This window comes from Chlorocebus sabaeus, chromosome 10 (assembly GCF_047675955.1).
Source record: "Chlorocebus sabaeus isolate Y175 chromosome 10, mChlSab1.0.hap1, whole genome shotgun sequence".
In the NCBI taxonomy this organism is placed as follows: Eukaryota; Metazoa; Chordata; class Mammalia; order Primates; family Cercopithecidae; genus Chlorocebus; species Chlorocebus sabaeus.
In genome coordinates, this window is record NC_132913.1 from 97,561,385 (window position 1) to 97,587,335 (window position 25,951).

At 37.0% G+C, this 25,951-nt stretch overlaps 2 protein-coding genes across 13 annotated transcripts in view; both read right to left on the reverse strand.

Annotated features, from left to right (window-relative positions):
• KANSL1L (KAT8 regulatory NSL complex subunit 1 like) overlaps positions 1-18,642 on the reverse strand; it is a 145,867-nt gene extending 127,225 nt beyond the window's left edge. For 2 of the 11 annotated variants that reach the window (XM_073020044.1, XM_007966119.3), the window contains exons 1-3: positions 17,597-18,006; positions 2,630-2,671; positions 588-1,704 (exon numbers count right to left, since the gene is read on the reverse strand). In XM_073020044.1, coding sequence (XP_072876145.1) covers positions 588-1,704; positions 2,630-2,671; positions 17,597-17,666 — 1,229 coding nt within the window. In that variant the 5' untranslated portion in view covers positions 17,667-18,006. Of the gene's footprint in view, positions 1-587; positions 1,705-2,209; positions 2,571-2,629; positions 2,672-5,233; positions 8,329-17,596; positions 18,007-18,366 lie in introns of those variants that run through there. The other 9 variants (XM_007966118.3, XM_007966115.3, XM_038001606.2 and 6 more) reach the window with 8 other exon arrangements.
• Positions 18,643-23,398: 4,756 nt separating this feature from the next.
• ACADL (acyl-CoA dehydrogenase long chain) overlaps positions 23,399-25,951 on the reverse strand; it is a 50,550-nt gene continuing 47,997 nt past the window's right edge. For both annotated transcript variants that reach the window (XM_038001609.2, XM_038001607.2), the window contains one exon: positions 23,399-25,021. In XM_038001609.2, coding sequence (XP_037857537.1) covers positions 24,922-25,021 — 100 coding nt within the window. In that variant the 3' untranslated portion in view covers positions 23,399-24,921. The remainder of the gene's footprint in view (positions 25,022-25,951) is intronic.

A 25,951-nucleotide genomic window follows, 5' to 3' on the forward strand; every position in this document is an offset into this window, starting at 1 on the left:
GAAAAAATGCCTATTTATAGCTCAATAATTTCATTATTCCCATATGGGTTTTTCCTAGTTTGGTAAATTTATTTTTAAATAGTATGTATATACTCACACACAATAATTTAACAAATAAAACATTTTAAAAATTCACTGGAAGCTTTATAACATAAAAGATTATGGTGGCTGGGTGTGGTGGCTCACACCTGTAATCCCAGCACTTTGGGAGGCCGAGGCGGGTGGATCACAAGGTCAGGAGTTCGAGACCAGTCTGACCAACATGGTGAAACCCTGCCTCTACTAAAACTACAAAAATTAGCTGGGTGTGGTGGCACACACCTGTAACCCCAGCTACTCAGGAGGCTAAAGCAGGAGAATTGTTTGCACTCGGGAGGCGGAGGTTGCCGTGAGCAGGATTGCACCAGTACACTCCAGCCTGGGTAACGGAGCGAGACTCCATTTCAAAAATAAAAATTAAAAAAAAAAAAAAAAGAGTATAGCATCAAGATTTTAGAAAATCCATTTCTTGTCAATGTACCTGGAAACTAAGATAATTGCTGCTATATATGGAATAGAAAATAGTCTAATAATAATTTTGCACTTACACTGCCATATTTTTTCTAAGGGTATATTCATCCAAATCGTCATCAGAGCTGCTATCAGTTGCATCGGAATCCAAACCCTCTTCAACATGAGACAACAGCCCTGTAGCAGACAACGCAAATCTTTGGATTTCCGCAGCTGTACACCGTGCAAAGCCATTTTTTGCATCATCCCACAATTTATTCTCTGCAGTCAATGTGTTAACTTCTGGCTTAATTTCAGTGCATTTAGGTAAACTGTTACTCAAAATTGTGGTAGGTTCATGAAACATCTTCATTTTGGGGAGTTGGTGTTTCATAGACAATTTCATCTGCTGACCATAGTGCTTAACAACATGCTTTGCCAGGAGCATCTGCAAATGTTTCTGAGTTCTTCTAGCCTGGCTAAGTAAAATTTTCTGTTTGCTTACACAATGAAGTAAACGAGCATTTACTTCTTCCTCTTTTTCAGCAGCTGAAGAACTAATAGACACATTTGAGTGGCCAGCTACAATTTTCTTTTGAGCACAGTGCAATAAACCCTTTTTAATCTCAGCATCAGTAACTTTATCCAAAAGTGCATTCTCTTGATACCATTTACAGTTTTGTAGTTGTACTTTATCTACATTAGTGTCTTTGGTTATATTTGAATCCAAAATAATTTGTACATCTTTCATGCACTGGCTCGTGGTATCTGATAAAGGTTCCTTTTTGATGAACTCTTCAGAATGAGAAAGACAGATTTTACCGAGCTGAATGTTGCTGCCATTATACAGTATGTTTTTCAGCTTATTGCAACTGGGCTCCCCTAATTTCTTTTGTTTATAATTCTCATTGTATTTATTTAATGTAGAATTAGATCTCATTAAAAAAACAGTCTGGTAATGTTTTGAAGACTGAGGGGAGCCAAAATGTTTTAAATTCACAAAATTAGTATTTAGAGTAGATTCGGGAGTTGGAAATCCAAGCATCTGAGAAAAGGTGTCTCCCTTTAGCTTTTCATCTACAGTTCTTGGACTTTCCATGTAGAGCATCTTGTCAGACTCCATGGTACTTGGCAAAGATGAAAAGCCGATATCCTTTGCTGTTGCCTCCCTCAGAGCTGGGGTCATGGCGATTCCTGTAGATAAGTAATGGAAACCTAAAATAATGTAAAAATAAATGGTCAAATATCTAGAAAAAAATTTTATGCTTATACTTTTTCCTAAGGGCAACATGTTCGATATTTCTGATTAAAACATGAAGGAACAAAACTCCTCCTTCATCTCCCAACTCCCAACATTATTTCAACAAAGATAAAGCTATTCTTCCCTCTGACTGGGGGCCTAATAGCTAAAGCTCCAATTAAAGCTACACATTGCTAGTACACAATAGGTGTTCAACAAATATTTGTGGATGTAATTACATCTCAGAATTCCATTTTTTTACATTTAGTTACAGTCCAAAGAAAAAATATTCCAGCCTAGAATCTGATAATAACAATTGAAAATGTGACTCAATTATGCACTTTCAGTCAAAAATACGAATTACTTATCTTTATAAAATATAATAAATTGCTCTAAAGTTCTATTCCTGAATTTAATCATCACAGCCTGAATGGTATTAATAACAAGAATTAAAATATAATAAATAATGTGTAGGAAGACCTAAGTGAGGCCGGATGTGGTAGCTCACGCCTGTAATCCCAGCGCTTTGGGAGGCCGAGGTGGGCGGATCACCTGAGATCAGGAGTTGGAGTTCACCACGGCCAACGTGGCAAAACTCTGTCTCTACTAAAAATATAAAAATTAGCCAGGCATGGTGGTGGGCAACTGTAATCCCAGCTACTTGGGAGGCTGAGGCAGGAGAATTGCTTGAACCCGGGAGGCAGAGGTTGAAGTGAGCAGAGATCACGCCAATGCACTCCAGCCTGTGCACCAGAGTGAGACTCAAAAAAAAAAAAAAAAAAAAAGAAGACAACCTAAGTGAGCAGAACTAAAAACATATAACTTCACAGCTGTTAAAAATATGTAATAGTAAAAACTTGCCTAATGCAATGTTTCCTCTAAAAATATCTGCAATTTTACCTTTTTCACAAATGAATATGCACCAGAAGGCATTATTCCTGCCTAGAAAATAGTGGAGACAGTGTCAGATAACCACTAAAGATTTATCCCATAATTAAACAAATTTCATTGCATATTATCAAAAGTATAAATCCATATATTGATTCACAGAAAAAGGCAACCCAGTACCATTAAACATTATGAAGCCTGGTTAGTAAAGTAATTGTACATCATCAACAATTATAACTTTTTAAAGATACCTAGTATTTTGTAACCTTGATATGCCATAATTTTTGTTTCAACACATAACAGTTGATAGTCATTTAAATGGATACACTCTCACAGTTTCTGTCCCCAAGTGCTAGTTATAACTCTACTTCCTTTATTCCTACTTAAAAACACAAAACCAAAAGCTGATTCTTTACAAAGTCCAACAAAAATGATCAAGAAGAAAATAAAAGCACAACAATGTCTATGTAATAAAAAAAAAAGGGGTTACTAGCAAAATGACAGAGTAGGAGAAAATATTTGCAACATATATATCAGACAAGTATTAGTATCTAGATTATAGGAGGAATTCCTACAAATGAGCAAAAGATAGAGCAGTCAGGCACTTCACAGATGATGATATCCAAATGGTCACTAAACACAGACTTAATCACACTAGTAATCAGGGGAATATAGATTAACAAAACAAGAGCCCAGTTTTCCAATCACCAAACTGATACAGACTTTTTTTCTGAAAACATCACATACATATCATGAGATGTAAGACTTCTCATATCTATTGGGATCATAAATTGGTTCAGTAATTTGACCACAATGTAGAAAATGTGTTTGTCACAGGTACCAAAGAGTAATGTTCGTAATGGCAAAACATCCTTTCAAAACAATCTAGACGCCTAACAATAACAAAATAGATTTTAAAAAATGTAACGGAATACTATATTGTAGTTAAAAAGGAATGACTTAAAGCATCAATACGGAAAGACCTTAAAAACAATATCAAGTTAAAAAGAAAAAAGAACACTGTAAAATATATATAGTATAGTACCATATAAATATAATACAAACACAAAACCTTACCATATATATGTATACATTCGTGTCTGTCTGCAAGAATAAAAAGTGAACCAGAAAAATATCTACCAAACTTGTACCAGTAGTTGCATCAAGTTAGGTTCCATAAAACAGAATTAAAAGTAATAGTTTAAGGGGATTTGCATTTTAACTACAAAATCTTACTACTTGAAGGGAAAAGACTAAATGTAAAATGAATAAATGTTAATAGTTGTTAATACTGAGTGAAAAAAATTATAGACGTTTTTAATGTATACACTTTATTGTATGTCTCAATGAGTTTTCCCCAAATTCACTATGTCTCAAAATTTATACACTTTTATATAATGCCTCAAAAATAAGCAAATAGGTTCCCATTTATCCTAAATGGAAAAAAAAAAAAAAGATTTTTTTTTCAGTTTATACTCTTCTTTTATGGAAATAGAAAAACAATTCTAAAACAAGCTAGCATTAGGAAATTTCTTCCAAGATTCAAGTTGTTCCATGACCAACTCAAAGACCTGTATCTTCTAATCAATAAACACCCATAATAGTATTTAGTGTCTACATTGTTCTCTGAGGCAAACTGCTTTAATCACAGTTCTTGTTGATGTTACAGCAATATTCAAAAGATACTAAACTATCTCCCACACCACACACCTGTCCCTCTCAAAAATCTGAACAGAGTACTATGAATATAATCAAACTAGCTAGCAGCAGGGACAGAAGGTGAAATATCACAAGGCAGGAGAATTCATCTTAGTGCCTGGATAAAGATAGGGAAAAGCTAAATATAACAAGTAGAGAAAAGAGGCTGGGTGCAATTGCTCATGCCTGTAATCTGAGCACTTTGGGAAGTCAAGGTGAAGGATTGCTTGAGTCCAGGAGTTCGAGACCAGCCTGGATGACACAGGGAGACCTCTTCTCTACAAATACTAAAAAATATCCTAGGTGTGGTGACATGTGCCAGTGGTACCAGCTACTTGAGAGGCTAAGGCAGGAAGATCACTTGAGCCTGGACGTTGAAGCTGCAGTGAGCTGTGATTATACCACTGCCCTTCAGCCTGAGCAACAGAGCAAGACACTGTCTCAGAAAAAAAAAAAAAAAAAGATACACATGGCTGGGCACAGTGGCTCATGCCTATAATCCCAGCACTTTGGGAGGCCAAAGAGGTGGATCATTTGAGCCCAGGACTTCAAGACCAACCTAGGCAACATGGTGAAATCCAGGCTCTACAAAAAAAAAATAGTGCCACTGCACTCCAGCTTGAGTGACAGAGCAAGACCCTGTCCAAAAAAAAAAAAAAAAAAAAGCAGATTAGTATTTAAGAAATACAATTCATAGCAAAAAGAGAAAGGGAAAAAATGCAAAGATTAAAAGTGGCTAAGGCCCATTTATGGTAGAGAACTAGAAAAAAACATATACACAAAATCTCTGGTGAGATTTCTAGGCCTTACTGGTAGGATAAGTAGCTTCCAAAATGACCTTAATAATCCCCACCCTCTTAGTATTCATGCCCTTGTTTAATCCTCTCCTAGAAATAAGGACTGGATTTAGTGACTCACTTTTAATGAAAATGTAGCAGAGGTGATGAGATGACTTCTGAGATTAGGTTACAAAGAGACTGTGGCTTCCATCTGGCCACCCTCTCTTATTCAGGAAAGCCAGCTGCCATGTTATGAAGTGGAAAGACCAACATGGTAAAGAAACGATGTCTTCAACGAACATATAGCAAAGAATCTGAAGCCTGCTAACAGCAATGTGAGTGATCTGAAACACAGATCCTTCCCAGTAATGCCTTGAGATGACTGTTGCTCTAGCCAATACCTTAACAACAGCCTTATGGAGACCTTGAGCCAGAGGCACCCAGCTAAGCTTACATGCCTAGATACTCAACACACAGAAATTATGAAATAGTATGTAATTTAAGCCACTAAATTTGGGGGTAACATATTACACAGTAATAAATAATGAATACACTTGGATATGAAGACTTTTAAGCTCTAGTCTATGAAAGACCTGGACATATCATAGCTCTTATTCTGTGATTTCCAAACCTAGCCTAAATAAGTCTCTCTACTTTGCAACCAAAAGAAACTAATGAAAATAGCTATGTCTCCTATAAATAAAAAAGATTAAATTATGTTCAGTATAGCTTAAGCATAAAATATAAGTACATTTCTTCCAATTATTTAAATTATCTAGATATATAATCATTTTATATAACAATGTTTCCCTACTGAATATTCCAAACTACCACTTCTGATGACCTTCATATTACATAAACAACTACACTTACCACTAACACTTCTAAGCTCTTCAAAGGCTTAGATTTTTGAACAGTTTTATTAACTACTGTATCCTCAACATGCAAATCTATCTGACACACAGAAGATGCCCAACAAACACCTGGTGAGAAAATGAGTGGTTGCCAGTATATTTAAAATCCAAAGTTGTCCTTACTATAGCCTACAAAATTGGTATTATCAGGTTCCTGACTACTTTGCCTTCTACAACTCTTTCCATGAATTACTACACTCCAGAAACACTGGCCTCTATGCTATATTTGAAACACACCAGGCAAGTCTCTGACACAGGGACTTTGTGTTTGCTATTCTCTCAGCCTAAAAAATTTTTTTACAAATAAGATGGCTGGCTCCCTCACTTCATTTGTTTCTCTTCTAAGGTCACCTCATTAGAGTCCTTCACTGACCAATATATTTAAAATAGCTTCAGCCTCTTGGTTCATGATTCTCCATTCCCTTACACTGCTTTATTGCTCTTCATAGCTACCTGACATTATATTACATTCTAGGAAAGAATGTAGTTTAAGTGCAAGAACTCAATGTTCTAATCTCCAGCACTAGAATAATGCCTGGCACACAGTAATTATCATGTATTTGTTGACTAAATTCATAAATGAATTGATCATGATATTTAAAGGCATTTCAATGGATTCTGGTACTCACAAGCAGTAACAACACCTATTTCAATTACTATTTTTTAAATGTACAAAACAAAAATATATAGAAAGGATACTATGTTCAAGTATGGCTTATTTCATGAATACAAGACTGGTTCAACATTAAAGAAAACAATAGGCCGGGCACGGTGGCTCACGCCTGTAATCCCAGCACTTTGGAAGGCCGAGGCGGGCGGATCACAAGGTCAGGAGATCGAGATCATCCTGGCTAACACGGTGAAACCCCATCTCTACTAAAAGTACAAAAAATTAGCCAGGTGTGGTGGCAGGCACCAGTAGTCCCAGCTACTTAGGAGGCTGAGGTAGGAGAATGGCGTGAACCCGGGAGGCAGAGCTTGCAGTGAGCCGAGATCTCACCACTGCACTCCGGCCTGGGCGACAGAGCAAGACTCCGTCTCAAAAAAAAAAAAAGAAAAAGAAAAAAAAACAAAACAATAACTAAAACTCACCATATCAAAAGACTAAAGAGAAACCATATGATATGATGTCAATAAATGGAGAAAAAGCATTTGACAAAATTCAATATTCATTCATGAGAAAAACTCAGCAAATTAGCAAGGAGAGGGAATTTCTTTAATCTGATAAAAAGCATCTACACAAATGCCTATAGCTCATCTCATAATTAATGGTGAAAGACTGAATGTTTCTGCCGTAAGACTGGGAATGAGGCAAGGTAGACATTTCTCACCACTCATATTCAATGTTGTAGTGGAAGACCTAGTTAGTACCATAGGGCAAGAAAAAAAAAGAAATAAAAAGCATACAGATTATAAAGTAAGTAAAATCATCTCTATTCACAGATGACATGATTTTCTACATAGAAAATCCCAAGGAATTAAACTCCTCGACTAAAGAATTTAATAAGGCAGCAAACGCAAGGTCGACATACAAAACTCATTTATATTTCTATATGCTAGAAATGAAAAACTAGAAATAGAAATTTTTAAACAGTCATAATTCTAACACTTGCAAAAATGCTTTGGTATAAATCTAAATAAAAGGTGATGCACATGATCTTTATACTGAAAAATACAAAACACCCATAAAAATATCAAGACCTAAATAGTGCATTACACTATGTTCACAGATAAAACTATTCAGTATTGTTATGATGCAAATTCTCCTCAAACTGATTTACAAGTTTAGGCACAAAATCTTGGCAGGACATTTTGCTGATATCTACAAGCTCATTCAAAGATTTATATGAAAGTTAAAGGAACCAGAATAGCCAAAACAAATTGGAAAAGAACAAAATTGAGGGATTCACACTACTTCCCAATTTATAGTAGCCAAGACAGTGTGGCATTAGCAAAAGGATGAACACACAAATGGAAAGAACAGAGCTCAGGAACAGACCCACGTACATATGGCCATTTTTTTTTTTTTTTTTTTTTGAGACTGACGCCCAGGCTGGAGTGCAATGGAGTGATCTCGGCTTGCTGCAACCTCTGCCTCACAGGTTCAAGTGATTCTCCCACCTTAGCCTCCCGAGTAGCTGGGATTACAGGTAGCCGCCATCATGCCCGGCTAATTTTTGTATTTTTGTAGAGATGGGGTTGCACTATGTTGGCCAGGCTGGTCTTAAACTCCCGACCTCAGGTGATCCGCCCACCTCAGCCTCCCAAAGTGCTGGGATTACAGGCATGAGCCACTGCGCCTGGCCTGATTATTTTGACAAAGATACCAAGGCAATTAAATGTAGAAAGCCTTGTTTCTTAAATCATATCACTCTAGACTAACTGGACATCCATAGGCAAAAAAAAAAAAAAAAAAAAAGGGAAACTGAATACATATTTCTACCTTATATAAAAATGGTCAGACCTATTGGCCAGGCGCGGTGGCTCACGCCTGTAATCCCAGCACTCTGGGAGGCCGAGGCAGCCGGATCACGAGGTCAGGAGATTGAGACCATCCTGGTTAACACAGTGAAACCCCATCTCTACTAAAAAAATACAAAAAATTAGCCGGGCGTAGTGGCGGGCGCCTGTAGTCCCAGCTACAGGAGGCTGAGGCGGGAGAACGGCGTGAACCCGGGAGGCGAAGCTTGCAGTGAGCGGAGATCGCGGTACTGGACTCCAGCCTGGTCGACAGAGCGAGACTCCGTACAACTTCTAGGAAAAAAAATTAGAAAAAATGTTTGTGACACTGCTTTAGGCAAAGATTTTTTTAGATATGATACCAAAAGCATTATTCACAAAACGCTGCTAAATTGGACTTCCTAAAAATTAAATACTAAACTTTTAAAAATAATTATTTAAAATAGTACTGCTGGGAACCTCTGACATATATATTCAGAAGATAATGTGTTCAAGAGTTAGTAGAAATCAGATGTGCATATTACTGAAAGTCACTGAGTTTATCATTCAGATTAATGCTGAATGGTGGTTTTGACCATGATATAGTTTTAAATTTTATTTTTTTAAGGTATTATTTCATTTATACAGATAGACAATTTGTTAAAGGCAAAATGAGTAAGGAGGAATACTGATTTGAAAAGCATAAAAATTCTTTTAAAAAATTTGTTTTAATTTTTGTGGGTACAAAGAAGGTGTATATATTTATGGGGTAGACGATGAGTGTGCATGGTGGCTCACGCCTGTGATCCTAGTATGGTGGGAGGCCAAGGCGGGAGGATCACTTGAGCCCAGGAGTTTGAGACCAGCCTGTGCAATATGGTGAGACCCTGTCTCTATTTTTAAAAATATATATACACATATATTTTTATCCAAGACTAATTGGATATATCCAATAGATATGAAGAATTGGGGTTCATATCCAAGTGTATTCATTATTTATTACTGTGTAATATATTACCCCCAAATTCAGTGCCTCAGGTATATATATTTATATATATATATAAATAAAAATTTAAAAATTAAATTCAAGACAGAGTCAACAACGTTTGACAAACACTTAATAGGAATTAAGGGAAAGGAAGGAATCAAGGATGACTCCTAGGTTTTTGGCTTGAGCACTGGGTGGTCAGGTCAGTGGTGCTATTTTCTGAAAGGGGTCGGACTCAGGGAGAAAGAAAGTTGAAGAAGAAAAACATAAAAATTTCTGTTTTGGATATGTTACTTTTTAAGTGTCTATTAAGCATTCAAGTGGAAACAGCTATAAAAACAAGTCTGGAGTTCAAGCAAGAATTCATAATTAGAGAGATTATTTTGCAGAGTCACTGGCATATAAATAGTATTTACCCTAGGGAGTGGGTATAAACAAAGAAGAGAAAGGAGCTCAGGACAAAACGTGGGGGTTTACTAACATTTACTTGAGCAAAGGAAGAGGAGCTATAAAAGAGGAAGAGCCCCCCCAAAAAAAACTGAAAAGATCATCAGTGAGATAGGAAGAAATCCAGAAGTGTATGAAATAAAGATACCAACGTGTTTAGAAGTGTATAACATGGTTGGTTCTGTCAAATGCTAAAGAGGTCAAGCAAGGTGAAGACAGCAAAGCCAATATTACTTTTTAAGGAATGTATTGAGAAGTCTTGCTTTTAAAAAGTTACGTATTAACTAAATATCCAACTCCAGCAGCCTCTAGCCATTCTATCCTATCTAAGTGGAGGAAAAACTAAGAAGCAGGAGTGAAGTTCATAGCCCAGGGCACAAGCTCACTGAAAGACAGACTTTACCACTGGCATATAGAACATCTTTTCTACCCTTACATCTTATTAAAAGCCTATTTACTAGAGTTCCTTTTACTCAGCACATCATGTTCAGCTTTCAAGAGAAAACTACAAGGCATACTAAAAGGCAAACAACATAGTTTGAAGAAACAGCAAGCATCAGAACCAGATTAGATATGCCAGGGATGTTGGAATTACCAGACCAAGAATTTAAGACAACTATGATTAATATGCTAAGGCCTCTAATGGAAAAAAAAAAGCCAACATGCAACAAATGACAGGTAATGTAAGAAGAGAGATGGAAATTCTAAACAGAATAAAAATGAAATGCTAGAAATCAAAAACACTGCAACAGAAATAATGCCTTTGATGGACTTAGTAGTAGACTGAATGTGGTGGAAGAAAGCAGCACTAAGCTTGAAGAGATGAAACCTCCAAAACTAAAAAGGGAAGAGAACAAAGATGGCAGGGGGTTTGGGGAAGAAGAGAATATCCAACCAAGAACTGTGGGACAATTACAAATGATGTAACATATGCAATAATGGGAATACCAGAAGAAGAGAAAAAGAAAAGAAAAAAATACTTGAAACAATAATGACTAAGAATTTCTCCAAATTAATGTCAGACACCAAACCACATATCCAGAAAGCTCAGAGAACACCAAACTATCACTTAATAAATGAAGCACTATATAAAATTACATTACCTGAAATTTATATACAAAAGTGTTCTTACAACAAACAGTCCATTTAAAAATTTTTACTAGAAATTACTTCATCACATATTTTCCCCAAATAGATCAAAAGCTACATGAAGGCAGGTGTTATGTGTTCACTCGTCATGGTATTCTAGAATAGTTTATGGCACATAGCAGGCAGGCTCATAATAAATATTTCTTGAATAAATACTACCCAAAATGGAAAAATTATTTTAAAGTTTCAGGGAAGAAGGTTCATGAGATACTTTATTGTGAAGGAGTCTCAAGGCAAAAAAATTAGGAAACATTAGTATAGAATGTAACTGTCCAATAGATATATGACGTGGTTACACATGTAATTTTAAACTTGCTACTACTAGACATATTTTTTAAAGAAACATGAAAAATTAAATTTCATCCTATATATAAAATATTATATATCAACATGTAATCAATATATAAACATCTTGATATTTTCTGTTCCTCTGTATTTGTGCCAAGCCTTGTAACCAGGGATCAATTATCGACTGTTGTATTTCAGTCCCCCAATTTTTTGGCCAAATATATTGCTTAATATTTTCAGGCACCTATAGTATTCTAGGCTATACGGAAAGTTTATGGAAAATAAATCCTCAAATAGCTTTCTAAAAATCACCTTGATCTTCCTATAAATATTCAGTTTCTAATTATTTAGGTTTCCAATTACACACATAACTGGGCAGGAGTATTTGGATCCTTGCTAAATCTAAGAAATGTCTTTATGACTACCAAAATACTTCATTATATTACTCTAGGCACCACCATCATCTTTGATGATTATTTCTTTCATATACACCCAGGATACTTAGGCACAATAGGTCCCTTTTCTAAAAGAATTTAGTCTAATGATGCAGAACTTCAAAGAACCTAGAAGGAAGACAACTGGAAAGAAGAATTAAACTTTCTGTCACAACACACAGAAACTAAAATATCAAGTTTACGGAATTTAAGAAGCAAAACTTAAGTTATGAAAATATATCAGTACTCTTTCAAAGAGAGCAACTAGATACATAATCTCGATTCTGTCAATAGGCAACAGTTCTAGATAATCCAAAAACCAATTATGTTTCTTGGGTATAAATTTTACTTTTATTTATTTATTTATTTATTTATTTGAGACGGAGTCTCGCCACCTAGGCTGGAGTGCAATGGCACAATCTCAGCTCACTGCAACCCCCACCTCCTGGGTTCAAGTGATTCTCCTGCCCCAGCCTCCCAAGTAGCTGCGATTACAGATGCGTGCCACCATGCTCAGCTAATTTTTTTGTATCTTTAGTAGAGACGGGGTTTCACCATGTTGGCCAGGTTGGTCTCAAACTCCTGACCTCGTGATCCACCTGCCTTGGCTTCCCAAAGTGCTGGGATACTTTTATGTTTTTACAACAGAATTTTCAACTTACATTCCAATTTCACTTAAAAAAAAAAAAAAGAAAACTTCCTTAGCACATCAGCAGCCCAGAAGTGTTATGGATGGCAAAACAAAACAAATAAACAAAAACCAGTCTGTTATAAAACTGTTACAGATAGTCTATCAAGTAAATAATCCTCTAGTAAGCAATTTCAATCTCAGTGTATCTCCGTTTTTTTTTTTTTTTAGTGTCTTATTAAAAAACACCAGAGAGAATTTCAGTAAGACAAGACAAAGCTTATGTCTTTAAATAATAAATATTTTTAAAAACTAGAAAGAATCAATTTTTTTGGTTTTTGGTTAAATTTGTTATAAATAAAATTAATCTGATAAAAAACAAGGGGGATTGTAAAGTTAAATCTATACCATAAATTCTAATTTTTAGACTACAATTTAATCAAAAGAACAATCACTGTTAATTAAGGCATTAGTTGCTACTGGTTGCTCTGAAATTATTATAAATAAAATTAAATTAATCTGATAAAAACAATGGATACACTATAAAGTTAAATCTATACCAAAAATTCTAATTTTGGGTCTACAGTTTAATCCAAAAAACGTTCATTGTGAATCAAGGAAAGCATGAGTTACTATTAATTGTTCTGAAATTGTATTACAGTAGTCTCCCCTTATCAGCAGTTTCACTTCCATGGCTCCAGTAACCTGTGGTCAACTGCAATCCAAAAACAGGTGAATACAGTATAGTAAGATATTTTGAGAGTGAGCAAGAAGAGCACATTCACACAACTTTTATGTATAGTTACAATTGTTCTACTACTGTTGTTGCTAATCTTTTACTATGCCTAACTTATAAATTAAACTGGATCATATGTATGTATGGTTAGAAAAAAATAAAGTATATATAGGATTAAGTACTATCTGAGATTTCAGTTACCACTGGGGATCTGGAAACATATACCCCAAAAATAAAGATGGACTACTATACTACAAATAAAAGATCTTGCCCTGTTGTCTCCAGACTTTCCATTAGGAGCTTAATCTATATTTTTAAAGATTTATCAACCATACATATTTATAAATTTTGTATTAATTAAATGCAATCTGATCCCTTGGACATCATGAAATACAGTAAAAGCCATCATCCTCAAAAGGTGCATGTACACAGTGAGATAATTACCAAGTCAATAGTTACTGAGTTGGTGTAGACAGTTAATAATCAGAGCTTTACAAACTAATACATAGGTCACATATTTCAAATACTTTTTGACAAACTTCCTAAAGAAAAATAAAAAATTCGCTAATCTAATCTCAACGCTCAGAGTTGAAACTGATAATCTATGTAAGAACCACTCTTCCTCCTGAGAATGTACATTAAAGATTAAAGGCCAAATCTGAATTCCTATCCCCTAAAATATTGCTCTAGATTCTGATTTATATTCTAGAATGCATACATATATTCCATATATGCCATGGAAAATACCCTATCCAAATCTGCCCCTGAACATTAAATTTATTCTTTTAACTGGAATCTGGATAACCCCAGCTCTCTTAAATGCACAGCAAAGAAACAAACTAGGAAAAAAATATCAGAAAGACAGTAGATTTACACTTAATGCTACAATAAAGTGAAAAGACTGCCAACAGTATTTTGAGAGGGGGGAGAACCCTGAAGTAGGGTCAAATAATAAATTATTTCCACACTTGTGACCTAAATGTTTCATATAGCTAACCTAGGCTAATCACAGAAAGAAAGAAAGAGCAGAAAAAAGACAAATTCTTTTAGCAAAATATGAGAAGTTTTTAAACATTATCACTAGACTATAACGGGACTAGAGGAGTGCAGTCGTGCCACTGCATTCCAGCCTGGGTGACAGAGAGACACTATCTCCACAAAAATTTAAAAATAAATAAAAAATACATGAGGATTCAAAGTTTCTGAATTGTAGCAGGGAAAAGTCCAATTAAACAAACAAAAAAAGAATGACCTCACACTGGTACAGTTTCATTCCTCAAAAATACAGGAATTAATGCAAGGTAGGAATACAAAATACAGTGTTGTTTTTAAGATTTCTTCATGCCACTTTATAGGAATTCTCAATTTACTGCAGAAAACATTGCAGTAATTGGCATGACTAGGATTCAGTCAGCTCAGTACTTTATATTCAATGATGTTTTATAAGCAAGAACTTCTTCCACTTTGAAAACTATGCCTAAAAAGGAATTCTCTTTGAAGACTAAAGGAATTTAATTAAAGATAAAGCCACTTGGGTGGCTACATAACACATCAAACAGATCATACTTCAAGCAGAATTATTACTTTTCACTTGTAAGTGCATGACTCATAGGAATATAAATGAAGTCATTTTTTTCTGTATCAATTTGGATCCAAAAATCTACATGTAGAAGTACACTATCACATTTACTCGGTCTATATACTTTGGCTTCAATTCAACTTCACATGGATAAACACTGATTAATGACCTACTGCCTAATAAAAAATTGTTTAAATAAAAATAACACACTTGAGAATTGTCTTGGACTGGAAACAAAGCCTCAATATTATATAAACAAAAGTTCATAAATATTTTTAAAATATTAACAAAGTCTCAATATTACTGAATTTTCACGTCCATATAGAAATGTTTCTAGGAACCTAAAAATAACATTAAGTATTTAAAATTTCCATTATGAATAGTCTTTGGATTTTTATTATAGACTATCTACTGGCAAGTTTAATAGTATCATTTTTATTAAATTTGCTGGGTGTTTATTTATCCCACATGATTAGGGAATAAGGAGTACAATTCAGTGAAAAGTCCCTATAAAACAACATTTAAAAGAAAAAGGTAGAAATCTCCTGGAAATTATGTTTCTTTCTTGCCTTTCTAAATGGAACATACTAAAAGTAATGTAAGATTGTATTTATGATTCAGGGTCATCATGATGTAAATTATTCCATTAAAGTACTATAATGCAGTATCAGCTTTAAGGATAGAGATACAAGAGATATGCTTTAAAATTAGTAAATTAGTTGCTAATTGCCCAATAACTGTCACTCCTGTTGCAAGCAGCCCCAATCTTTTGTTTGTATCTTGATAAACCCTATCAGTAAACAACCCTAAGCACAATTATATACCTGAAGAAAGCAGCTCTCTGCCTCCTCCAACTACCATCTAATACTACATAGACAAAATAAGGGTATGAAGAGATTATTCGAATACATGAAAAACATCATGAAAACAAGGATTATGTAGTATTTATAAGATTTATGTGGTAGATTAAAGGGCATAACAGATGCTATCGGCAATAATAGGTGAGCTACCAAGAACAATCTCAGTAATAAAGGAACTTTAGACAGTAGGCATCGTTTTTTGCCAAATACAGTAAAAGCTACAAGTGAAACTACATTGATCAGTGAAACTTTATGTTCATTCCACAGAAGACAGATGAATGAGTAAAGGAAATGAAATAATCTAAGGTATCATGATAAATGGCATCAAAATTGGATGAAGCTCTCTAATAATGCAGCAGCTGGGCTATAAGAAGTTAATTGACCTTTTAGTAGACAACTGTGATCAGATCACTGAGGCCTAACCTGAATGAAAAAGTAGTAAAAGTTATGAATCCAACAATAATAGTATACTACTAACAATGTACTAGTAAACTGAGTAAAACAAAAAGCAAAAGACAATTTCCTGATCTTCCACAGACAAAAAAGATAAATATCAACCAACTGGCAAGTATTTATTGAGCACCCACTAAGTGATCTGCAGCATGTCAAACATGAAATATATTTCTTTCTCTCAAGCACTTTACAACAAATTAAAAAATTAAATAGATACATCACAGATTAGAGTGAAAAATTTTAAATGCAAATTAAAGCAAGGTTTTTAGTTTTAAAGCCTAATACTAGGTGATAAAGACATAATGGGAGCCACACGCAAACCACTAGATCAGTGTAAATCAATACAACATTCTGTAAAGTAATTTGGTGATGACACAAGAGCCTTAAAAAACACACATACAAACAAACAACAAAAACAGACTTTTGGGCCCAGTAATTCGTCTTCTACAAATCTAAGGGGGGGCAATTTCAAAGATTTATGTAAAAGGATATTGTCTGTAGTGAAATATATACTAGCAAAACCTGAAACATCTCACATATGTGCCAATAGAAAAAATTTAAAATACGATAGTTACCTGGTGAAATGTTAGGCAGCTATTAAAAATCTTTTTTCAAAGAATATTTAATGATATGGGACTGTCTGAGTTAAATGCAAATACCATATGATCTCAGTTTTAGGAAAAATACACATATATGCATACAGAAATACTTAAAGTACAAAATATTTTTATTTTTCTTATTTGCACTCATCTATTTTCCAAGTTACTTTATAATAAATAATATTTAACAAAATAATTGCTATTTGCAAATGCACATCATGAAACGAAATTAAAATGTAAATGTTAAAAGTCAATGTGAGAGAATTGGCCTGGATTAAGAAGTTTCACATAAAAAATTACTCCAGACAGTTTGCGGGAGAGAATCATCTATGTAGATTAAAACCATGAGGAAATGGTTGCAGACGCTGACACTGATCTGAATAAGTAGGTGGAAACTGAGGGAGAACCAAAGATAATAGTTACAACAGATTTTAAAGATAATCAAATATATTCTATTTCATGACTAATTCATTAATATCCCCAACATGCGGGCTTTTAAAAAAAAATGGAGTTCTGTTATAAAAATAACACTACTTAGCAATTGGTAGAGATTAGGAATCACTTTTCCTAACCCAAGGGATTTCTTCTTTCTTACAATCTCTTAAGACAGAAACCATATTATGAAACTTTACAAAAAGGAAACAAATTTGACATCAGAGAGGTGACTAACGCAAAGAAATGGCTACTTATTAAGAACGGGAAAGGCAGAGACCACTCACTACTGAGCCTCTTTCTCAATACTGAATTACTTTTAGAGACACTTTTTCCTAGTCAGAAATTGGCAGTTTTGTCTGCAGTGCTCACAAACATTTCACTTGGGTTTTGTGGCTAACAAACCTGCCTCATCCAGCAATATTTAAAAATATTACTGAACCAAACTCAGATTAAGTTAAGCAAACTGGCTAAAGACGAAGGAAATTTGTTTCTTAAACCTCGCCGGAACGTGATTGTCCTGAAGTTTGGGGAATCAGAAACGCAATGTGCTTACCACAGTTCAAACAAGTAAACAAACAAACACGGACTCTCCCAGAGTAAGAAAACATTACAAGAACGTCCATCCAGTGCCTGCCCTCCCGGCTGCAAAGTCAGGCTCTTTCTTTTCCTGCGGTTTCTGAAACGGCCAGGATACCGCCTGGTATTTCTTGCTACCAACCACCACGCAGTCTCACTTTTTCCAGCAAGACCGGTCCCTTCCTCAGCACACCGAAGTGACACAAACTTGGAAGCACCATCCCTCAATAATGCGCTAGATTCTGCTCGATCCCATCTAACTCTAAAGCCCAAATCTACGTTTTCCTGAAAGTGTGAAATAAAACAGGGGTCTCATCAAATCCAGTCTGCTCCGCCTCACAGCTGCCTCAAAAGAACCGTCGCCACACCCGAAATGGGTGAGGCTCAGCCGAAGAGGCAAGAGGCGGGTCCAGGAAACCACGTGTTCTGCCTTCTGCGCACGCGCCAGCCAAAACAAAAGGGAGGTCTGCCAAGCCCCACCCCCCACGTGACCGCCGTCTAGGTCCGCCCTCACCCCTCCCTAGACCCCTTCCCTCCCCAGCTGCCAAGGCTGTTAGGTTTAGCCGTTTAAATTTGGCTGCGGTCGGACCCCTGCCCTAGAGCGCGATCCCGTGCCGAGACCAGAGTCCAGCAGCCCAGAGGATTCGGGGGGCGAAGGGGCTGCCGGTCGGTCGCCTGACCCGCAAGTCCACCCGGCAGTCTTCTCCCCTCCCCGCGCTGCCGCCTTCCCCAAGACGGGAGACCCACCCCCGTCATCCCGCCGCTGAGACGCCGGCCACTCGCCTGCTGGGGCGCCCTGGCTCCCCGCCGCCGCCGCACCTTCGGTCCGGCCGTGGTGGGGGCTGCTGAGGTGATCTCTAGCTGCCCGCCCGCCTCCCCGACCCGGGGCGCCGCTGTCTCGTCTCCAGAGCGCGCCCCGCTCCCGCCCCGGCCGCCGCCGCCGCCGCCGCCGCCGCGGTTTAACAGTCTGCCCGCTGCCCGCAGCTCCGTGCTGCTCGGGGGGACGGAACCCCGCCGCGGTCTGGGAGCAGTGGGCGGGGCCCGGCGCCGGCCAATGGCAACGGGGGAGGGGCAGCGTCATGCAAATGAAGCGGGTGGCGGGGAAACCCCGGCAGGGGGCGGGGCCTGCGGAAGCGACTCGGAGTGTTCTGGAAGTGGCAGGAGCACAACGCCCTTAACTCTGCTGCAGGGCTTACCTCGGCTCCTTCGGGGCGGGTTCCGCGCAGCTCCCGCTTCCTCCCGCTTCCTCCTTTCTCTTTCCCAGTGCCAGCCCGGGGGAAGGGGGAAAAAAAAAACACGGCTGGCAGACTTTCCACCCCTGCTTTGCTATTTTTGTACCTCCGTGACAGGAAAACAAAATGCTGAGGAAAAATCAGTGGACTTCACTCCCTGCCGCCCGCGCCGGGGCCTCGACTACACTTGGTGTCCGCGGCTTTCGCCCGCCGCTCGAAGCACGAGTTTTAAGAGATTTCTCACAATTGTTAAGTCCGCAAGTCTCCGTGCGTTTGCTTTTATTTGGGCCGTGCGCTCAAATCCACTCATAATTCTTTCTGACCTCACCTGAAGTAGGTGACATTTGCCTTGGATCCAATAGGGTGCTTTTATGATTTAAAAAAACACCAGAGAAAGCATTTTTAAGTCTCTACAAATCTGGTTTGAGTGGCGCTGGACTTCCCTCTGTAGTAACACTGTCAAATAAATAAACGGAGTTTATGTGGAGATAGTTGGCCAGCGACACCCAAAAACACTTCTGAGCGTCTTGCACCTGGCCCCGCGCTCCACTCACCACAAAACAAACCTGCACCCGGGCACTTCCCCGGCCACGAACTAGATTTTTTTTTAAACAACTCTAAATGTAGCTTCTTAGATGTTGTATCACAGCCTTTCCTAAGCACCTAATTTACACATGAAATGATTTAAGGAACGAAGAGCAATAGGCTTTTTAAGTCAGAAGGATGATTGCCATTATTTTAACCTTATCAATTGGATAAGATCCCAGGGGCGGGAGAGGGGAGAAATCCAAGGAACTGCAGTCATAACAAAGCGTAATCCGTAACATAGATAACTGGAATTGCAAAATTAGCTACTTGTTCCTGGTTCTTCTAGTAGATTGTGATATTACTGAAATAATTTTTATGACCAGCTGCATTTATTGGAGATAATTTTTTAAAATTTACTGAATAATTGCACCTCAATATGGGGCAAGGGAAGAATTTTAGGAAATTGATTTACTTTCATTGTAATAAAAATTGTAAGCTAATGATGTGTTGTGAAAAATAATTAAATCAGCAAGTATTTACTGGATATTTACCATATTCAAAGGACTGTCCTAGTCCCTGGGGACAGAAATGAAAAATGAATAAAGAATTTTTTAAAGTTTTGTTTTTTTAATTAGCAGTTCGAGACGTCTAATAAGCATGTGTTAAGATAGATCAAAGGAAAATTCTGGATTTGAGTTGGATGTTTAAAATACTTTAGAGAGGGGAGGAAGGCATCAATAGTTCAGGAGATAGTGTCCTTGGGTGATTTGAGGAGATGTTTTGTGAATACTTGGGGGGTAGAAAAGTACGTTGTCAACTAGATTGAGTAAATCTTGAATGACAGGAATTCAGATTTTAACCTGAGGGAACTGTAGAGACATCAAATCATTTGATGGTACAGTTTTCTCCTATGAAATAATTTTTGTTACCAAACAAAATATTTATATATTTGCCAAATGTTTATGGAACACATGTTTTGTGATGGCTAATGAAGATATATTAGTAAATTCCCTGTCCTCATGGAGTTTATAGGGTATGACAAAGGTATTAAGTTTTGTAATTACAGAAATAGTAATTCATACAGCATTTCTACATATATTTTCTAATTTGTTCATCACATAGCCATGGGAGGTAGGCTGTTTCCAATACTCTAGATTAATTCTTTTTTTTTTTTTTTTTGAGATGGAGTCTCGCTCTGTCGCCCAGGCTGGAGTGCAGTGGCGCCATCTCGGCTGACTGCAAGCTCCGCCTCCCGGGTTCAGGCCTTTCTCCTGCCTCAGCCTCCTGAGTAGCTGGGACTATAGGTGCCCGCCCCCACGCCTGGCTTTTTTTTTTTTTTTTTTTTTTTTTTTTGTATTTGTAGTAGAGACGGGGTTTCACCATGTTAGCCAGGATGGTCTAGATCTCCTGACCTGGTGATCCGCCCACCTTGTCCTCCCAAAGTGCTGGGATTACAGGTGTGAACCACTGCACCCGGCTACTCCAGATTAATTCTTTTATCTTCTAGTCAGCCCTGCTGCTTGCCAAATGTTACAGACCTTAAATAAATATTTCAGTCTATCAAGCTGTCATACATGTACATTTTCCCTATTCCTTTTATATTCAGTTTAATAGGAATGTGGGGAGATGATTAACAAAATAATATGGGTTTGATGTAAAATATATAGGAAAGCACAAAGAAGAAAACCACAATCATATGCAAAGCCTGCTGTATTTTATATGTATGACACTGTGCATACTGTTTTTTTATCCCATTTAGCTACATATTAAGCACACTATCCCGACACTGAATATTGTTCTAAAGCATGATTTTATTATATGTAGCATATACATGCCAGTTTTCCAGACACTATAGAATATCAGTTCTCCTTATTACAAAAATTGACATACTGAATCATTTGCCAAATTATTTTCTATATTACTCAGCAACAGCCTGAAAAGTGCATGTAGCTAATACTTTTTTAAAATCAAGGACATATTATTTAGAAGGTACATTAAAAGCATTCTGATTTCCAAGAAAAAAAATGTAACAGTGGTAAGAACAGAACACTTTAAAATCCAGCAAGAACAAGGAGAAGTAAAGGGCACCATTCTTGCTGACATAATAATTACCTATCTGGAAGCTTGTAAAAATGTCCAGGTAAGCAGTATTACAATGATTTCATGAGATAAACTTCTCTCTTCAACACTGGTTTTTATTCAGTCATTCTTTTCACTCAAGAAACATTCATGCAACACTTAGTATAGCTGACACTGTGATAAATGCTAGAGATAAAGGAGAAAGATCAATCTTTAATTTCAAGCAACTCACAGCCAAGAAGGGGCTTTTCTATCCCCCTTCGTGACTTTTTCTCCATAGCACTTATCACCATCTAATGTAACATAGATTTTGATTTTTTTACTTTTGTTGTCTATCGCCCTAAATTAGACCACAAGCTCCATGAAGTCAGGCACTTTTGCTGGTTTGTTCATTGCTGTATCCCTAGAGCCTAGGACAGGGCCTGACACGTGGATTCTCAACGCATATTTATTGACTGGATAAATTAATTTTCACATCCCGCAAAGTGAATGTTATATTCATTTTCCAGGTGAAAAAAAATATGAAGCTCAGTGAGATTAGTGTTCCTAGATTCTTATGCTAATAAATGGCCCATTTTGAAGACAGACCTGACTGGCTCCAAAGCCAGAGTTCTTTCCTCACTACCTCTTGCAGAATAGAAAGCTAGCTATTCTATTCTATTCTATTCTATTCTATTCTATTCTATTCTCTCCTCTCCTCTCCTCTCCTCTCCTCTCCTCTCCTCTCCTCTCCTCTCCTGTCCTGTCCTGTCCTGTCCTGTCCTGTCCTATGGGAGCTTGTACTATTTATTTCTCTATATTTCTATGCCCTGAGAAACTGTCCCCCACTGTTATATTCCAGTATATTTAATTCTTTTTGTATGATCAGGTTTAGAAAGGGAAACAGAAGCGGCAGAAAGGTTAAACATGATAATCCCTACTCAGGACAGATTTAGCTTTAACCAGTATCTATAGACAAGCAAAGGGTAGAGGTAGGTAGCAAGACCTATAAGAATCTTCAAACCGGGGCTAAGTACAAGAGAGAACAGAACTGGCCCATGACTAAAGGGGAACAAAATGACTCCCTATGTATACGAATATCCATGGCACTTTTATTCACAACAGCCTCAAACTGGAAATAGCCCTAAGATCCATCACCTTTGAAAGGATAAAGAGCTGGGCACAGTGACTCACGCCTGTAATCCCAACACTTTGGGAGGCCAAGGTGGGCAGATCACCTGAAGTCAGGATTTCCAGATCATCCTGACCAACATGGTGAAATCCCATCTCTACTAAAAATACAAAATTACCCGGGCATGGTGATACATGCCTATAATCCCAGCTACTTGGGAAGCTGAGGCAGGATAATCACTTGAACCCAAGGGGGCAGAGGGTGCAGTGAGCGGAGATCATGCCATTGCACTCTAGCCTGGGCAACAAGAGCGAAACTCCATCTCAAAAAAAAAAAAAAAAAAGGATAAAGAAATTACAGCACATTTTATAATGGAATACCACTCAGAAATAAAAAGAAGAAACTACTGATATATAAAACAACAAGGATGAGTCTCAAACAGTATGCTGAAAGAAGCCAGACAAAATCATAAATATTGTATGATTCCATGTATATAAAGCTCTAGAGAAAGACAAATCTAATGAATAATGACAGAAAACAAATCAGTGGTTTCTTAGGGATGGGGTGGGGAGAATTGACTGGGATGGGATTAAAGGGTGACAAAAAAGTTCTATATCTTGACCATGGTGAAAGTCAAATGGGTGCATGCATTTGTCAAAACTCATCAAAATATACTTAAAATGGGAACTCTCTAATGAAAGTGGACTAAGAAACCACAAGAAGTTCTCAGTCTAAAATGTAGACAGGCAGAAAAATTAAAAACTAGGAAGATAGGCTGTGTATAATGTATGAGAAAACTCAAAATAATGATAGCTTTAAAACAGAAGGGTTAATCCTTTAACATATTTTATTGATTCTAAGACACATTTTTTCCATACTTTAACATTTCAGAGATCAGAATAACTTCACAGTTCATGCAGTAAGAAAGTATTGTATGAGTTTGATTGTCAGTGGTTTTTGTTTTTTAATGATACATAAATAGTGCATCTTAAGAATCAATGAAATGCAGTAAAATTAGCCTGCAGGTTAATTATCCCAGAACTGTTATAACAGCTCCACAAAGTCACCAGAGACCCAGGCTCCTTTCTATTATTTTATCTCTTCCATTCTCAGCCCTGGCTTTCATTTTCAAAGCAATCTCATGGTCCCAGATGGCTGCTGGAACCCCAATCATAACTATCCATTTCCCAGGCAGCAGGCAGAAAGAAGAGCAAGAAAGCAAACAGGGTCTTTAAAGTGACTCTCCTGGGTCCCTCTCAACAATTCTACAACTTCATCAAGTGGATAAGTTAATATTTTATTTTACTTGTAGCTATTGTAAATGGGTTTACTTTCCTGATTTCTTCTCTAGATTGTATGCTGTTGGCATACAGAAATGCTACTGATTTTTGTATGTTGATTTTGTATCCTGCAACTTACTGCATTTATTTATCAGTGTTAATAGTTTTTTTGGTAGAGTCTCTAGGTTTTTCCAAATATAAGATCATATCATGTACAAACAAGGATAATTCTTCCCTTCCAATGTGGATGCCGTTTATTTCTTTTGCTATTTTTACAAATTTGCCCTGAAAAAGTTTTATTTCTTCTTCTTTTTAAACATTTTAAGTTCAGGGGTACAAGTGCAGGTGTGTTACATAGGTAAACTTGTGTCACGGGGGTTTGCGTTCAGATGATTTCATCAGCCAGGTATTAAGCCTAGTACCCATTAGTTGTTTTCTCTGATCCTCTCCCTCCTCCCACCCTCCATCCTCCAAAAGGCCCCAGTGTGTGTTGCTCCCCTCTGTGTGTTCATGTTTTCTCATCATTTAGCTACCACTTATAAGTGAGAACATGTGGTATTTGGTTTTCTGTTCCTGAGTTAGTCTGCTAAGGATAATGGCCTCCAGATCCATCCATGTCCCTCCAATGGACATGCAATGGACATTTCATTTTTTTATGGTTGCAAAGTATTCCATGGTGTATATGTACCACATTTTCTTTATCCAGTCTAAAAAGAGACTCTTTTCAATAAGTAATGTTGGAACAGTTAGACATTTATGTGCAAAAAAAGTGAGCCTTAACATGAAACTTCATGCTTTATTAAAAAATTACTAAAGGGAATATAGATCTAAGTGAACAATATACAATATAACCTTCTTAGAAGAAAACATAGAAAGAAAACCTTATGATTTGGGTTTGGGTAAAGAGTTCTTAGACATGACACCAAATGCATGACCCACAATATAAAAAAAAAGGTAAACTGAAATTCATCAAAATTAAAAACTTTTGTTCTGAGAAATGAACTGTTAAGAGAATGAACTAGCTACAGTGAGAAAATATTTGCAAACCATGTATCTAACAACGGACTTGTATCTATAGAAGAACAGCTCCACAGTGGCTGACAACCTTCCATAGGCCACATAGGCACAGCTTGAATGGCAGCTGAATCTTGGCAGAATGCTTTGTGATCCTCCTGGAATAGGAAAGCATGGGGGCTTGTGAGGTACTGCTACATGCCATTGCTTACTGGCTTTCCTCTCTACCAAGAAGGCTGCCAAAGACCCTTTGTCATTATCTCATGGTTTCTGATGAGGTACAAGGGTTTCTGTCTTGCTACGCTTAAGGCACAAATGCAGCTATAAAAAAACTGCTTAGCAGTATCATGGAATGGGCTCCTCAGCAACAGGGTGTCCTATCATCCTTGCTGTGGTCATCTGACTTCTTTTGTTTCACTGTCTCCCTATACAAAGGTAATGAAGAGCTGGCTCCTTTAGCTACTCTTCTTTTTACTCTCTATATAAGCAATAAACTGGGTCTAAAAAGGTTTTTTTTTTTTTGCAACTGAATCTGTTAGCCTAGCTTTGCCTTGTACTTGACAGTATCCACAATATATAAAGAATTTTCAAAACTCAACATAAAGAAAACAACCAACACAATTAAAAAATGGGCTAAAGAAAGGTAATATGTGAAAGGCAAGTAAGCACATGATATATTATTCTGCATGATTAGACATAAATTCAAATTAAAACCACGGTGACATACTTCTACACACCTATTATAATGGCAAAAATTAAGAAAACGAAGTGCTGGAGAAGATTCAAAGTAACTGGAACTCTTACATTGCTGGTTGGTCAGTAAAGTGGTACAGGCACTTTGGAAAAACAGTTTCTTATAAGTTTAAACACACACTTACCATGTGACACAGTAAGTCCTCTCCTGGATATTTAACCTTAACAAGATGGTAAGATTTAATCTTAACCAATGTGTCTGTAAACAAGTGAATGAATAAACTGTGGTACATGCCTACAGTTAGCACCAAAAAAGGAACAAGTTATTGACTCATGCAACATGGATGGATCATAAATATATTTTGCTAAGAGAAATAAATCATTCTTGAAAGATA